The sequence below is a fragment of the Phialemonium atrogriseum genome, assembly GCF_030411735.1.
Source record: "Phialemonium atrogriseum strain 8032-3 unplaced genomic scaffold QBC33scaffold_2, whole genome shotgun sequence".
Classification (NCBI taxonomy): domain Eukaryota; kingdom Fungi; phylum Ascomycota; class Sordariomycetes; order Cephalothecales; family Cephalothecaceae; genus Phialemonium; species Phialemonium atrogriseum.
Genome location: NW_026848139.1, coordinates 2,268,632 through 2,285,049, shown reverse-complemented (window position 1 = coordinate 2,285,049; position 16,418 = coordinate 2,268,632). Strand labels below are relative to the sequence as shown.

Genomic DNA, 16,418 nt, shown 5'->3' with positions numbered 1-16,418 from the left:
TTTGCAAATAGATCTGCCATGAAACCATGGGAAATTTTACCGGCTTGGAAGGACTGTACGCGAGCAACTCGTGCATTTTGTAGCGGCAGATGCATCACATCTTCCTCCCAAGCCCTCCAGATTTCCCCCTACCATTTAATTACCCCGTGTTTAGCCTCTGGCCTTTCTATTAAACTTGCAATTTGTTTTCCCCATCATTTAATCACTGGTGCAGGGCTTAGCGGTATTGTCTCGCCTGGTTGATGGGGATCTTGTACCGGGGCGAAAATAGCGTCACGTTTATTAAATAAAGCTAAACAGACGGAAAGAGGTTATCTAGGCTTTACCCGGCGTAACGCCCAACCAATGACCATGCGCGTGCTAGACAAAAAAAAAAAATGCAAAAAAAAAATAAGAAAATGCGAAAACAGTCTCAATGCAACCCGCTCTCTCCCGTCTCGGCCATGTACTTCTGGCAACTGACCAGGATCTTGACCTGATCGCCCACTTCTTCCAGCCGACCCAGGACCTTAAGATTTCCGTCGGCGAACGAAAGAATCGAGTACGGGATCCCCGTGTCCTGGCAAAACTCCTTGACCAGCACTTGAAGTCTCCGGAGGTTGTGGCGCGGCACCCGCGGGAAGAGATGGTGGACGGCCTGGAACTGCAGACCGCCATGGATGAAGTCGAGCCACTCCGGGCAGTCGACGTCCATGGTGGTGCGCAGCTGGCGCTGGGGGAAGGATTCGGATTCGCCGAGCTCCGACGTGGACATGCCCCAGTGAGACAGGGTGATCTGGACGTGGAGCGGCATGGTGATGATGTGCGACAGCAGCACGAAGAGCACGCGAATCGTCCAGGTCGGCAGCGTGCGCCAGAGCAGGCAGTATCCGAAGATGAACCAGTAGCAGCTCATGAAGGCGATCTCGGTGGGTCGAATCCACCACGCTTTGCTGCCACCGAGCGAGGATGATTTCTTGGACATGACGTGGAGCCAGGACAGGAGGTAGAGGTTGAATCGGGCGATACCCATGATCGGGTAGTAGGTATAGCGCTGGTAAGGAACCATGATTTCCGCCACCTTATCCCAAACGAATGTGAAGTCGTAGTAGGTGGAACGAATCGACTTAAAGAAAGCAGGAGACGTGGCGAAAAGGGGAACGTTCTGGATGTCTGGGTCATGTTCCTGGAGGCTTGTTAGCAGAATAATCAGACGATGCACAGTAGGGGACGGAGGACTGACTGGTTGATTGGTGATCAGGTGATGGACATTGTGACTGCTCTTCCACCAGCCGATGGACAGCCCGCAACAGAAGTCGGCGACGAACATGCCAAGGAGTGTGTCCACGACGAAATTGTGGGTGATGGCAAGATGTCCAGCATCGTGCGCAGTGAACATAATCTGATGCTGTTTACACAAGGAACCGTCAGCGCATGCTTTTCACTCCATGTTAATTTGGGACCAGATCAACGAACCCAGAATATGCCCAAGAAGGCTGCTGACGTCATGTACCACTTGTAATGAAGCGCCACTAGGAACACCATGAAGAGGGCGGCAAAACGGACGAGGTCCTTTCCATACTCGATATATCGGCATTCGTAGAATCCCTCGTCGTGTACCCTTTGATGCATGGCCCGGTACCTGCGAATGATGTCCTGCTGCACGGCGGGGTCCACAGATGGGTACTCTTGAGTGTCCTGGTCGATCTCCTGAAGTACAGCCCATTCCGTGTATGTAGCTGGCGACATTAGAGGCAGAGTGGCCTTCTTCGAGGCACATACATCAGCCACGAGCTCTTCTGTTGTCAGGGAACCCCGAACGGCCTCCTTCCTGAGAGAGGGGATTCGCCTTCGAATGCCGGCCTGCAGATCGGGTTTGGTGTCCTCCTCGATGCCATCCTCGCTGCTGCAGTCGGTGGTCAAGGAAGTCGGCGAGCTGTGGTCGGAAACACAGCTGAGGCTGTCATCGGCGGTATCCTCCTCCGTATCCGTGTCCGAGTCATCGTCGGCCGTACTCGCAGGTGCTGTTTCCCGGCATTCTCGATAGATGCCGCCCCTGATGGGTGGTGTTCTGTTGATCCAAGGACCCGTCGGCTTCTTGCCTATCCGGTAGGCCTTCATGGTTTTGAGAGTGGGGGCCGAGTGGTACCTGCATCCCGGACCAGAATAACGTCAGCACCTTAATTCTATTCCAGCAGCACCAAAAATAATGGTGCTGTGTGAATGGTAGGTTGGGGACAGCCGACTCCACTCAGAATGAAAGAAAGTTGCACTAGTCCGCGCTAAGTGCAATCCTATCGATTTAGAATTAAGCTTAACCGAGTTGTGCCTGGGTTGTTTGCTCTCCTCCTCTTCTTTTTTCCTTTTCGAGGAGGGGGCAAGAAGAGGGGGGTGTTTTTGCTTGGGCACGGCCAGGGGAAATCAGATTGACGTAGAACAGGATGATTTTACATACGCCTTCATCTCGTCGGTCGCGTCCTTTCCTACCATGTGGAGAATTGCCAGGCGGCCTCCAGGATGCTTCTCGAGCCACGAGTCGAGCCGCAGGACGACGTCCTCGAAGATGACAATGGTCTGGCCGTTGGCGATCATGCCTTCGACTGACCTCGCCGTGAGGACTCCATCGCGGTCCATATTGAGGTTGAGAATCGGGCCCAATCAGGAGCTCCGATGATGTCGAGCGTCGAGGGCAGAGAGGTCCGCGGAGGTAGGGGTGGTCGAGAAGACAGATGACGGACAGATGACGAAAAAGATTGTTGCGCGGAGTATGTAAAAAGGTCGAATGAGAAGATGCGTCGACAAGAAGGGCATATGTGTTTGTTATGCGTAAATTATTACTAGGTACGGTACGGCACGGTACCTAAGGTAGGTATGTAGGTACCAGGAAGAGAACTTTGAGAATTGGAGAGCTTGGGAACTGGCAAATGGGAAAATGGGCGCAGCTTCTGACAGAACAGGAAGGTGTCCCGTCGCTGGCCTGTTCAAACAAGACAATCAGTGAAGTGAATGGGGCGAATGAATGAATGGACGAAGGCAACTGGCAGCAGCCTCGCATGTTCCCCTACTGTGGTACATAGTATTTCAATAGGTACCTCCCCCCAACGCGGGCGGCGGGAAATCTCTTCATCTCATCTCCCTCTAACCTCCTGAAGCTGACCAGCCTAATTTCGTTAAAAGATATTCCACAAGTGGGGGAGGCCTCGCACGGCAGAGAGGCGCAGCGCAATATCGAAGCTAGCTGGGCCAAGCCCTGGCCTATGAAAGGTACTAGCTTATACGGGCTGAAACAGGAAGCGACTCTGCACGTGTGAAGAAACCAGAGTCTCGAAGGGCCCATCGCCAAACGCGCGTTAGGGGACTGGCAACCCCTGCGGGGGATTGGGGTACTAGGCCCCTGCCAAGAACAAAATGACATCACAGTGCATTGCTGGCTGTGGCGAGTAACAGGTTTTTTGACACGTCTACAGTACTGGTTTTTCTCTGTCTCCAATTACTCGCGGGATCTGGAGCACCAAGTACATGCGTATATGCTTATATTTGCCCCGCTCAGCCGCGTCTCACCCGCCTCCACTTTCTCACTCTGGGCAAAAAACAGTGTTGCCAAGGTTGCGTACGTGGAGATTCCGCCATCCCTAAACAGTTAGTTCGCCGTGTCGCTAGCAGGGACCATAATCTTTGTGCCCCCTTTCGTGTCCTTTCGTATCATCGTTCGTTTCTCGGGTACGGAGTACCAGAGTATCTTTCCTCAACGCCTTTTTTTTTTTTTTTTTTTTTTTTTTTTTGGTGCCCGTTGGACCTCGGTCCTGTCCTGAAAAGGGGCAAATGGGTGCGTGTTCAATTGTCCACTTGCAAAGATCCAAGATTATCATCACCGCGAGATTGGCCCCTTGACCAGAATCGTACTAATTACTGCAGGATTGTTAGGATCGTACCAGAAACATACCAGAATAATCCACCGCCTCCAATGATCTGACCATTCTCACTGCAGTGTTGTGTGGTTTTTCTTGGATTTCGCCATTGTTGTCCCCCCTCACCCTCTCCTTTTCCTTCCTTTTCATTTCACCATTTTCAAGCCACAATAACCACACCCCCACTCCATTTTGCGCTAGCTGGCGACCCACACCTGCGATTCTTCAGTGGTGGAGATTTAAAACCACCCTATCAATTCGGCACGACTTGCCATCTTGAGTCGTGGTTCAATGAGGAGCTATTACCGGCCTTAGCTTGGTTTGCGCACAGTAATGGTGCCTGAATAAGAAGCAGTGAGGGATGGTGCAGACTCTTCAACGTAAGTTTCTCTCTAGACTCGGGAAAAGAAACGGCGAGGAATGCAGATCGAAAGATGAGGGGCTTAAAAAAAAAAGAAAGGAGGGCCATGACGGTAAATCATTCGTCCATCAGGCGCTCTGCAGGTACCTAGGTGACTTTCCTTATTGCGGTCCGTTATTAACCCGACAACCCCCACACACTCGACATGGACTGGACCCGACCCTGCCCCCAAATGCGTACCTAGCTAAGGCACCTAGTTGCTACTAGGTAGCTAGCTACCTTATTTGGTAGTAGGTAGGCAGGGGCCATGGGGCATCCATACTACTGTGGTACCTACATACAAACAACCTCAAGCAGATACCTCCCATTTACCGACCTCGGAAGGCAACATGATACTATGTGTCGAACGAGTTGCACGGACTGATGAGAAAGAAAGCAGAAACCTGGCGTATGGACACGGTGTAGGTGGTGGTTCGAAGAAGATGAGCCCCGATGAGAACGCGCGTCAGAGCAATGCGATGTTCACTGATCATCGTCCGTTGTTGTGGAAGCAGGTATTTTCTAGATTTCACGCTACACCTAGTTTTAGAGCTAAAAGATCCGCGTGGCAACCCCACAGGGCCGCCGATCAGAGAATTTGCCTACCGCAAACACCCCCGCTACCCTCTTACATGGTCTGTACGCATGACTACCCGCACGGAAATTTTGGCATGCATTTATCCATACTCATGCAAGTTCGGCATTTTTTACCAACCTACCTGCCGGGATCTCAGTATTTTTTCTTGTGTCCGCCGTACATTTCGAATTACGATGGATTTTGTATTACTTGTTATTCCTTTTCACTGGTTTCTTTTTTCTGCCTCTTTACTCAACCCTAAGCGGTGGCATGTTACCAGAGGTAGGTAGTATTGTTACCATAGGTAATTAAAGAGTCGCGATTTCACCAACCGGCAAAATGCCAATGCTACCTGTATCTGCAGGGCAGAAGAGCAAATCTATTTTGTCGCGACCTGTAAACCCCAATGCTGATTGGGTACGATCTTAACGGGTAGATAATTATAAGATAAACTTGTTGCCCACGAGCCTCACCGGGTCCATGCAACATACCAGCACGTCTCACGGGGTCAACTTATCGTGTAATTATGGGGAGATCTTGGCGATGACCTCCCTCTTCAGTCTCCTCTCCCTCGTCTCGCTCGCAAGCTCTGGCTACCCACCCCCTCCCGGGCCTTGGACAGCTGGCGCCTGGCGGCCCACCGGGGACGGATCTGTATTATTCCTCGGTGACGCAATCCAAGCCAATGGAGGGCGGTTCTGGATCGGCAAGCAGCCATCCGCCTACTGCCCTTCAGATATCGATGGACTGGACTGCACTGCTTATCCGGGAGACAAGACGGTATTTACAGGAGGGAATGACACGGTATCTTTGAACGTGGGCGTTCCCGGCGGCCAGCAGGGTAGGTTCCTCGAAAGAACATTGATACTAGGGGAAGAAGAGTAGAGTCACGTATTGGATTGGAAGATTGGTTCTGACCGATCAATACAGTCTACATTGGCCCCGATGGTGCCCTTGGCTACACGCCTCCACATTCAACGTCAAGACCCGAAGGGTCAATCGTTTCTGGCTGGGAAAGAGAGATAAGTGACAGCGGGGGAGCGCCAACTGTATTGGGATTCCAGGGGCGACCATTCATGGCGTGTCCGGCAGGGGAGGATCTCTATCAGGTTTTTGTCAGACTCAATGCGACCGAGCCAACAACTTCGTGTATCTATTTCGAGGCGAGGACATACGCAGCTCAAGGCATTGTAGCGTGGGAATATTAGAGGGTTCTGCTCTCAGGTTGCAGCAGTCAAGGTCATATTCTGACTGAGATATACCAAGTCCGTCGATCCCAAAGCCTGGCGATGTTAGTACTCGCGGTTGATCGCATACTATTCTCCCATGGGAGCGGTCAAGTACTTACACCAACGCGAATAGGGGTGACAGCCATCAGCTGCACGTCTCCGGTGGGCCAACCATCGGGAATCGTCAACTCCACAGTGAAGTTTCCCGAGGGCGGCATCGGCGTTGCGCCAGGGCCACTTCAGCCGTGAAGAATCGTCAGCAAAAAACCCCGTCACTCGGGCAAGCCAGTCTGATTTCGGGAAGGGGGGGTGCATTGCATACACTAGATTTGTCCAGCCCAGCTCAAACTCCCCCGTGACCCTGTCTTGATACGGTGGCCTCTGAAATCCCCAGATAATGCCGAAATTCTGGTAGTTTTGGATATGCAGCCCGTTGGTGATGGTGACCGTGAAGATGCTGCCGACAGCCGCTGTCTCCGGGGCAGAGATGGCGTAGATCCACGCATGCGTGAGAGAGACGTTGGCCAGGGCAGCACCGGCCGCCAGTAGGGACTTTACACATACCATTTGGACGTGTCTCGGATAGAAATGTACGGAACTTGAAATAAATAAATTATAGATGTCTCAGGCGAAGTCTAATTCCCGGGCCATCGTCCACTCTAAATACCAGCAGCAACACGAAGCCCCGTCGTCCTTTACCAGAAGATGGGCTCGCCATTGTAACGGAGCTGAAAAAGACAGGCGAGGGCGCAAATAATCAGGCCGTGCTTACGTGCCGCGATGCCATGAGTTGTGGCACTCAATTCGCCATCAAGCTCAACGCTAAGGCGGATCTACCCGAATTAGTTGGTGACACAACTTGGCATCTGATCACCTGTTGCTATTTATAGGAAAGATTTGCTGTTGCATATGACGACAGCTTACGAAACCGGGAAGCCAATAACAAACATCTAATTAATGGACCTGGCTTGACTGGAAACTCGTGTTCTTACCCAGGGGGGGAAAAGTAATGTTCCAGAGAACGAGTACGGTTGTAACAGAAGGACGCGTTACCAAAGCTTAGGAACCCCCGAGTAAAGATATACACAACGACCAAGACTGCCTTATTACACCCCATTACGAATCCTCCAGATTCGGTTCAACATCCCCGATTGCAGACCCCATCCCTACAGCATCAACATTGCAAACCCACCAGCAATAGCAGCCATGCCCAGCCCAGTAGCGGCAGCGCCAGCCTGCGAGACAGCAGTCGGACCCATGGTCGTCGTAGCGGGCGAGCTCATGGTCACGGTCGGCGTCACAGAGTGATTCAATGTGCCTCCTGCGGCCCCCGTCGAGTTCGGCTGCGGCTCAACAGCCGGCATGTACTTGGCGCAGACGGCATCGGGCGACAGCGGGCAGGTATCCTCGATGCAGATAGCCTGCAGCTGGGGGCCCTGTGCGGGGATGGCGGTGGCGGGCGGGGAGCAGCGCATGCCGAAGAGGCCGCTGAGCGCCTTGCCGACGACGGCGACGTCCGAGTCGGCGACGCCGAAGGAGGAGGCGGCGAGGGCGACTTGTTCGATGAAGTAGCCGAGCTCGGAGGGGCCGAGGTCCATGAACTTGTGGACCTCGTACATGGATGCGTGGCCGCCAAAATCGGGGAAGGCGCCCATGCCGTATTCGGAGCAGCTCAGGAGGGCGCCGAAGAATTGGTAGAGATGGGTGAGGAGGAAGCTGGGAAGGGAGACGAGGGTTAGTCAAGGGAAGAAAGATATCGAGGAAGGATGAAGAGAGAGGAACTACTATTGGTTGGACTTGGGGTCATCCGCCGGCATATTCTTCTGCAGAGGGGCTGCACCACCTCCGTCGAGGAAGTTGACGGCGACGCCGGTCTTGCCGCCTCGGTTGGATGACTTGAGCTCGCCATTGAAGTACGGCATAAGGTTCACGTCGGTGCCATTGTACTTTCCCGCAGCCAGGATGCCTGGAACCACAACTCCCACATTGGGCTGTGTGTCTGACAAATGTTAGGTCAGTTATGTCTCTTGGGGTGGATGTGTTGTCCACGGCTTACAGTTTCCGATAACGACAGTATTGACAAGCAGCGTCAGCAGGGTGTACTGGTTCTCGGCAGTGTTGTTCTTTAGCAGGGCGGTGGTGTAGTAGTCGCAGATGGGGGTGTCCTCTGGTCGCTGGGCAGCAGCTGTGCTCGCTGCTGCGAGAGAAACAACAATCTTCTTGCAGTGCATATTGGCTCGATGGGGAACAGACGTTAAAGGATTTGCACTTTAGTTGATGGACTCGACAGTTTAGGGGGAAGAGGACTAATTAACATTGGAGAGGAAAATGAGGGAATCGAACGCATTACATATGATGCATCAGCAATTTCTGCTCCTATCTCGATCACAAAGCCCATCGCCACACTTGAGACTTCAGTCGTGATACGATGGCCTTCTCTCTCCTTTCCAGGAACAGGATGGCTTCTCCAGCCTCCATCGTTGGCATCTCATTTGCCCGAAGCATCGGTCGTGCACTAGCGCCGGGAGGGCAGCTATCCGGGGCAAGCCACCAGCAAGCGTTGGTCTCTAGGCTGGGACGAATAACAAGCTTTGCCTTGATTTGGGCCGATGTTAATTGGCCGACAGGGGCGTTCCCTTGCTTGATCAGGAATGTACAGAAATGCGCTTCGCTCATCAGTCAACGTCATTTACGCCCTAGCGCAAGGGAAATATCAACATCCGGCCCTCACGTGGGCTGAAATTGCTTTTTGGGAGATGAGCGAGCTGCATCGAGGTAATGATCAGAGTCCCAAGTGTCTGATTTCGAAATTCGACGTCTCTCGGTAAGTGTTCACTGATATCTCGGATGGGAGACATCCGGCTGCGTGTTCCAGATCGAGCGGCACGTTTTGTGTCGCACAGGCTGTCTAGGTAAGTTGATGGTCCCTAATGTAGGTCCACCATGACGAGGAGGAGTATCTGTTTCCTTGCAGGCCTGCCCAGTTTGTCCACCTCGGGGTAGTGTCCCGAGACTCACTTGCGCCCGAAGAACAAAAGAAGGAACTGGATATACTTCTGTCGTGCAGTTATCGTGTGGTGCCAGACAATCAGTCGGCATGCAGTTAATAAGACATACCCCTGAGGCGCCCAATCTAGTCGGTTCTCTCCTCCATGTCGCCCACAGCAACGCCAACAGCCCTCCGCTTTGGGCCGGGTGTTCGGGTGCCCTTGTGCTCGATAGGGGCTCAGCTCCGGTTCCGCGTTAGGTTGCTTGTCGTGTGACGTTAGCTTGCCAAGTGTCTGGCAATGTGTTTGTCGCGCAAATTCCCCTCGTCTCCAGAGAGATTGCGTCATTACTTCCCGGCCTTTTCTTTCTTGCGCCCACGGTCTCTTGCCTGAACGCCCAACACTCCCTGTTTATGATAAGTTTGAGACCGATGTCGCCAAACTTCAGACACGTACATCTGGTTCATTGGGCAGGCCATCAGGACTTGTGATTTCTCCGCATCTCGTATGCGACAAATATAGAGAGACTACTCGCCTCTGTGAATACTTGAGGACGATAATTACATCTTCTGCCACGACAGTCCATCCTGGCAGGACGCCGCCATCGACTTGGATAAGCTGAAGATGGGGTGTTCCTTGGTTGGAAATACACCGGCCTCTAATTCCACCCTCTTCGAGTGACTGTTTGAAACCGGGCTGAGGCCTTCGCCCGCCATCAACGAAGAGACCGAAGACTCTTCTGCTCTAGAAGTCCAGACCTCTGCTAGACACTGGAAGCTAGGTAGCTTGCCAGGCACGTTGCAGTCTAACTATAATTAACTAGTAAAGCACTGACTGTACTCGGTTTTCATCCAACTCCCAGCCCGAGCATGGGCTCCTAAATACACGATTTTCTTCTACGTACGTACAATGCAAGCTCCTAGCTAGATATACGGCATAACTGGGGCGGGGGAAGTCCAGTAATAATAATAAAATAGGATGCTGGTAGCAAGGAGCAGTGTGTCTGATCTAAAGCATCAAGGCTTCATGTCAAGACTTTGGGCGGCATTTCCATTGCGTAGAGGAGAGATGTCTTCTTTACAGCGTCACACCAGCAGCAGTTTCAAAACCATGCCTTGCTTGTCTATCTTTGTTAAACACTTGCAAGGTCTGATACCCTGGAATTCACTATTCTGCATTCTTCACAGACTTCGCCATCCCAAAAGGAAGTAAAGTGACCATGACACACAATTGGCCTACTCTAAAGGCACTGTCAGTGAATATGTTTCTAGAGGTAGAGGCAGTCTCAATGTGAATATAGGCTGACCACTAATATAAAGTTGGCGTGGCTGGCATGGAAAGACGTTCTTTTCTCTTTTTCATATCGATACTTTTGGTCTGTCTACTTGACTTTATTGGCAGTAATTACTGCAGTGCTTGTGATAATTACCACGAGACACCAAGATTGTGACAAACGCATCTGCAAATTTCGGCCACGCCTGGATTGAAAGACTCCAGCCTCAAGTACCGAATGCCAAATCCCCAAATCATGCTGCTCATCGACCTTCCTGTCGAGCTTTTGACATACATCCTCGATCCTCTTGTCCCAGACGGCTGGAACAATAGTACCGCTCGCCCGAAGCTACTTGACCTGAGGCTTGTTTGCAGTAAGTGGCGCAATCCCTCCTTTGCTCAAGTCAAATGACAGACTGTCTTACTGACAGCTTGGGATCTCCTCAGGCCGGTTTGACGATGTTGTCTCGCGCCAAGCATTCCAAAAGCTGGACCAAGCTCACTTGCGCGAGAGATTCAGCCGCGTGAGAGAGGAGAGTTTCGGATGGTTCCTAGCTACGAAAGTCAAGATCGACCGCGGAATCTATATGGGACCCACGGCAAATCTCTGGATGTCGGTACAATCCATCGCCTTTTGGAAGGCATGCAATTCCGAGGCTACTGGGGAGGAAGAATACCTGAATGCCGCGTGCGACATGCTGGTTACATATCACGGCCGGGAGTGGGTGTGCCAGGAGTTGCTGAGTTCCGATCGCGATTTGATTGCTCAGTCTCCCCCCAAGACCGAGGGTTCTGAAGATGGAGACGAGGAGTCGAGCCTGCTGCGTCACCGAGCAATAGAGGACATGGTGTCCTCCTCCAGTCTTCAGGTGGCGGCGTACTACGGAGACAAGTCGATCGTGGAAACGCTGCTGGCGAGCGGGGCCGATCCAAACAAGCCGAGCGACCATTTCCCATGTGCCTTGCTTGCTGCTTGCTACAACGGTCATACAATCATCGCTCGCCTTTTGGTCGACCACGGAGCCGACCCAGAAGAGCGAGGACGCATCACACCGCTGGAGGCAGCGACAGGGCATGGGCACGTCGCCACGATGGAATTTCTGTTGCGGAGGGGAGTCCACAAGAATAACACCGACATACCCACAAAGTGCCTGGTCACTGCGTCTGAGGCCGGATATGAGGAGGCCGTGGAGCTGCTGTTGAGACTGAGTGACGTTGACATCAACACGAATTCCACCGGAGAGACTCCTCTCTTGCTCGCAGCCAGGAACGGGCACCGGGAAGTGGTGAGGTTGCTCCTGTCGCGGCATGATGTCCACGCCAATGCCAGTGATGCCCAAGGCCATACCCCATTGTGGTGGGCAACATCTCACGGATGGATTGACATCGTCCATCTCGTCCTTGCGCGCCCAGGCGTCCGACACCCGAATCCAAGGACAAAGGGCGCCGAAACTTCACTCACCACGGCAGTTTTCAGGGGATACGGAGAGATCGTGCGACTGTTGATCGAGCTGGGTGGTGTGCAGCCCAGGTTCAGATCTGGCAATGGCATGTGCCCTCTGTTCATTTCATCGTTTAGAGGCTATGGGGACGTCGTGAGGCACCTCCTGAAACGATACGACGCCCAGCTCAATGAGCACGGGTATGACGAGCATCTCGGCAAGCTGCTAACCATTGCGGCGATCAAAGGGCATGAGAGCGTTGTATTGCCATTACTTGTGCGTCATGATGTCGACTTCAACACAGAGGACGAGAGGGGCCTAACCCCCCTGTCGAAGGCGGTATGCAACGACCATATCTCGGTGGTGCAGCTTCTCCTGTCTCGGAACGACGTGGATCCCAATGCCCCCTGGAACGGGGAGGAGAGACCGTTGCGCTATGCGGCCTCCCAGGGAAATATGGCGATGGTACGGCTACTCTTGACCAGAAGCGACATCGACCCAAATTTGAGCGGCAACGGTGGTACACCACTATGGCAGGCAGCCCGCTTGGGATATCCCGATGTTGTGAGGCTATTGCTGGAGAGAGTGGGCGTAGACCCCAACGTTGCATCAGAGGGCCACTCACGGATATCTCGTTCACCAGTGAGGAACAAGGAGGCACATTTGGACAAAACCTATCGTTTTGAGTGGACAGTACAGTCTGCCGGGCTCGACACTCCCCTCTGCGTCGCCTCATGGAGAGGCCAGGAGGCTGTCGTGGAGTTGCTCCTAGAGGACAGGCGTGTCAAACCAAATTTGCCCGACATCCGTCGACGGTCGCCGCTGTGGTGGGCCAGCTTTGGAGGAAATACTGGCATTGTGAGTCTCTTGCTGGGCCATCGCAGCATAGACCCCAACCTTCATGACAACAGACGCTGGACGCCGTTGTCTGTGGCAGTGAGCGAGGGCCATGATGAGGTTGTGGAACTGCTGTTGGAACATGCCAACACGGACCCGAACTTTGCCAACGAGGATGGGTGGACGCCGTTGCTCATGGCCGCGAACGATGGGCATGAAGGCATAGTGGAGCGACTGTTGCAGCATCCAGCCATCGACGCGGATGTGAGGCTGGACCCTCGTACGACGGCTTTGGTGCTCGCTCTGCAGCGTGGGCACGACAGGGTAGCTCGCTTGTTGGTGGAGCATGACTTGGGGACATGGCCGGTGGAGCGAGTCTTCAAAGGCACGGAACGAGCATCTGGTGGCGGAAACTGATGGAATGGGCGACATATAAACGTTTGAAGGGGCCTCGTCATCTCCAATGCAATCATGTACTATACCATTACTGTTGTCAGAGCCTCGGCCAGTGCCGAGGATGAGCGACACCCAGCACTCTGAATAGAATGGTCGTTATTCCATCCATGTCAGGTGGCGTGCAAATCACGAGCGGGGCCACTCCTACACTTCCCCTCTCAAGCAAACTAGGTCACCTAATAACTAATGTCGTCGGCCCAAATGCAATCAACCACCATTCAACCAAATGTTGAGGACCCTGAGGGAGAACCGAAAGATGACTCAACAAGAAACCCAGTAGCTACCCGGTTCTGCTTCAGATTACGAGTCGAAGACATCCCTTGTGTGCCATTGGCACGTTCGATAACTCTCGCGAATGATTTCCTAACGCGGAACTTCCATCGCAAGTTCAGCTGGGATCAAGACTACGTGTACACACCGGTGAACATGGGGACGAGGGGAAAGCATGGATACTCCTCGACGTTAACAAGAAAACGGAGCCAAAACCCGCGCTCAAGGACGTTGAGCTCGTCGTCTTCAGGTCAAAGTCGTTGGCGATTCCATGTGCAATTCCAAATCCCCACCATCCCAGGTTCTAATATATTGTGACATGGCTAACTTTCACTTTTGCTAGCGAGTACAACAAGGCACATTTTGCTGACAATCGCCGGTATACATCCATTTTCCCTTGGGGCGGTCGGGGTTGAGGCAGGCAGCGGGGAAAGGGGACCGTCAGGGAAGCCCAGGGGCTACACTGATGAGGGAAGATTGTCCAAGCAGTCGCACGGGAAATGGGGCCGGGGGGTGGGGGCGGGGGTTTGGCTCGGTTGCGATCACGAGGCTTGTATCCTGGCATGGCGAGGATAACTGCAACTCCATTGATGCACTAACTAATATATCTCCTCAACTTGGGCAACACCGATGCACTCGGATTCTCCTCGAACATAAAGCTACTAATTAATGAAGGATCCCCGGATTGTGAAGCCGGAGCTAAAGAAGTAACCGCCAAGCCGAGCAGCGGCGGCCCTGTCCCGACGTTTAGCCACCGTGTCCCGATGTTTAGCCACCGCGGCTCGGGCTTCCGAACCCCCGAAGGGCGGGGAATGGCAGTTATAAATATCCCCAAGGTGCTGTAAATTCACCACTCTCTCTCGACAATCACCTTCAACAATGTCAGTCACAGCGACCCAGCTCGAGGAGGGCAAGACATCGGAGAGATTTGAACTGGCAGACAATGAACATGAACATGCCTCAAACGCGCCCCCGCCCGAAAACCCGAAGCTCGACCGAGCCACATTCCTCAAGATCATCAGCGCCGGCTTCTCCTTCTTCGTGGCGGGCGTCAACGACGGCAGCATCGGAGCCTTGGTCCCCTACGTGATCCGAGACTATGGAGTCAGCACTGCCATTGTCTCATCAGTGTAGGTCAAGGGGCCACCTAGCCACCCTTCTCCCTTCCTCCCGTAGCTAACAGCGCCGACCAACAAAAGTTACGGCGCAAGTTTCATGGGCTGGTTCTTCGCCGCCGTATCAAACACCCACCTATGCCAATTCCTGAACCTCGGCCCGATGCTCATGCTCGGCGCGGCACTGCAGGTGGTCGCGCATGCCCTGCGAGCCTGGAAGCCGCCCTTCGCTCTCTACGTCATCACATTCTGGTTCGCCAGCCTGGGCCAGGCATACCAAGACACCCACGGCAACACCTTCGTCGCCGGCACCAAGGCGGCCCACCGCTCGCTCGCCTTCATCCACGCAATGTACGCGGCCGGATGCCTCTGTGGTCCATTCGTCGCCACGGCCATTGCTTCGGCTGGGACGCCGTCGAGGTGGTACCTGTTCTATTCGTTCCCGCTGGGACTCGGGGTGGCAAATGTGGGCCTCGTGTCCTATGCGTTTCGGGATAGCCTGGTGTTTAATCGGAGGAAGCCAGATCCTCCTGCTGCTGGTTCGGGACACATCTCCGGCGACGCAGAGACGTCTCGAAACAAGGGCGCCCTGAGGCTCATGAAAGAGACACTGGCGAACCCGAGTGTCTGGTTGCTGAGCCTGTTCTTCTTTTTCTTCCTGGGGGCCGCGCTCACCGCCAGTGGCTGGGTTGTCGAGTACCTTGTCGTTGTTCGAAATGGAGATCTGGCCCAGATGGGTTACATCCCAGCAGGCTTCAATGGAGGGACTTTGCTGGGCAGGCTGCTCCTTGCAGAGCCCACACATCGTCTGGGAGAGCGAAGGATGATATTCATCTACGCCATCCTCAGCATCGGTCTGCAGGTGTTGTTTTGGCTGTATGTTCCCATGCTCTGACAGCTCACGGCGAATGTTTTGGTTGGAGAGGCTAACTAACGATGGTGACAATGCAGGGTCCCCAATATCATAGCGGCGTCTATTGCTATCAGTTTACTGGGCTTTTTCATGGGTCCCTATTTTGCCACTGTAAGTCATCACATGAGTCAGATACCTTTACGCCGTTGTCTTCGTTTTATTAATGATAAATCCCAGGGCATCTCGATCGGCTCGAAACTCTTCTCGCCCGAGATTCAGCCAACGGCTCTTGCGTTTGTATTCGTCTTTGCGCAGATCGGCGGGTGTCTGTTTCCGATTATTACGGGACTCATCGCCTCCCATGCTGGTGTAGCCGTACTGCAGCCTGTGTTGTGTGCCCTTCTCGCCGCGACCGCCATCAGCTGGTTGTTTGTTCCCCGTCCAAAGGAGAGTGGAAACACGGCTCTACATTCGGAGTGATAAGGCAGTGCCACCGGTTCAAGCTCGTTTCCTTGCCGTGTCATAGCCGGTTCACGACAATAGGAGGTGATTACTTCGCTGAGATGGTGTGACATGGCACTTTGGGATGTAGAGGTGTAGTTATTAAGGACCTTTCTGGTCTTCTATCACGGTATTGTGATATTCTTGATGCGCTCTGATATTCGTCAAGCGCCAAACGCCCACAAGGGCTGCATCACCAGGAAGTTGATCAGTTCTCTAACTTGTGACAATTAATGATTCCCCGAGAATTCCAAGAAGAAGCATGACTGGTGGTGATCGATTCATTTGACGTTAGATGTGATTTGATTTATTGGGAGCTGGTCATGGGATTATTCAACCAGGAGATGTTGGGCTCGGGCCCATGGTTCAGGGACTCATCTGTGACCTCACCCCAGGTGTTGAGAAAGATAAGTTCGTGCGCGCACTTCGGGGTGATAGGCACAAATTTATAGTTCATCTCAACCTTGTATGTATACCGGGGTAATTGTTTATGTTGCTGATCACAAGGTGTACGACCATTAATTATATTATAGATCTCGAGCATATAGATTCGCCCGTGTCCCCAGACAAGACGGACACAGCTGTTAAGCTT

At 53.1% G+C, this 16,418-nt stretch overlaps 5 protein-coding genes across 5 annotated transcripts; 2 read left to right on the top strand and 3 right to left on the bottom strand.

Annotated features, from left to right (window-relative positions):
- Nucleotides 1-240: 240 nt before the first annotated feature.
- On the bottom strand, nt 241-3,100 carry QBC33DRAFT_525529 (delta 8-(E)-sphingolipid desaturase). The gene is made up of 4 exons (XM_060426821.1): nt 2,435-3,100; nt 1,456-2,128; nt 1,223-1,387; nt 241-1,165 (listed from the first exon to the last, which is right to left on the bottom strand). Exons 1-4 carry the CDS (start codon nt 2,611-2,613, stop codon nt 413-415), a joined length of 1,770 nt encoding a protein of 589 aa, XP_060288265.1. The 5' UTR covers nt 2,614-3,100; the 3' UTR covers nt 241-412.
- A 2,652-nt stretch (nt 3,101-5,752) lies between these two features.
- Nucleotides 5,753-6,797, bottom strand: QBC33DRAFT_525524 (uncharacterized protein). Its single transcript, XM_060426820.1, has 3 exons — nt 6,416-6,797; nt 6,213-6,330; nt 5,753-6,147 (listed from the first exon to the last, which is right to left on the bottom strand). Exons 1-3 carry the CDS (start codon nt 6,658-6,660, stop codon nt 6,085-6,087), a joined length of 426 nt encoding a protein of 141 aa, XP_060288264.1. The 5' UTR covers nt 6,661-6,797; the 3' UTR covers nt 5,753-6,084.
- A 209-nt stretch (nt 6,798-7,006) lies between these two features.
- On the bottom strand, nt 7,007-8,527 carry QBC33DRAFT_608700 (uncharacterized protein). Its single transcript, XM_060432369.1, has 3 exons — nt 8,150-8,527; nt 7,879-8,092; nt 7,007-7,809 (listed from the first exon to the last, which is right to left on the bottom strand). Exons 1-3 carry the CDS (start codon nt 8,322-8,324, stop codon nt 7,260-7,262), a joined length of 939 nt encoding a protein of 312 aa, XP_060288263.1. The 5' UTR covers nt 8,325-8,527; the 3' UTR covers nt 7,007-7,259.
- Nucleotides 8,528-10,608: 2,081 nt separating this feature from the next.
- Nucleotides 10,609-13,048, top strand: QBC33DRAFT_555209 (ankyrin repeat-containing domain protein; the record flags this gene model as incomplete). Its single annotated transcript, XM_060429611.1, has 2 exons — nt 10,609-10,726; nt 10,800-13,048. The coding sequence occupies 2 exons, from the start codon at nt 10,609-10,611 to the stop codon at nt 13,046-13,048; spliced, it is 2,367 nt and encodes a 788-aa protein (XP_060288262.1).
- Nucleotides 13,049-14,218: 1,170 nt separating this feature from the next.
- Nucleotides 14,219-16,211, top strand: QBC33DRAFT_525516 (major facilitator superfamily domain-containing protein). The gene is made up of 4 exons (XM_060426819.1): nt 14,219-14,487; nt 14,557-15,348; nt 15,424-15,496; nt 15,563-16,211. The coding sequence occupies exons 1-4, from the start codon at nt 14,237-14,239 to the stop codon at nt 15,803-15,805; spliced, it is 1,359 nt and encodes a 452-aa protein (XP_060288261.1). The 5' UTR covers nt 14,219-14,236; the 3' UTR covers nt 15,806-16,211.
- The last annotated feature ends 207 nt before the right edge of the window (nt 16,212-16,418 follow it).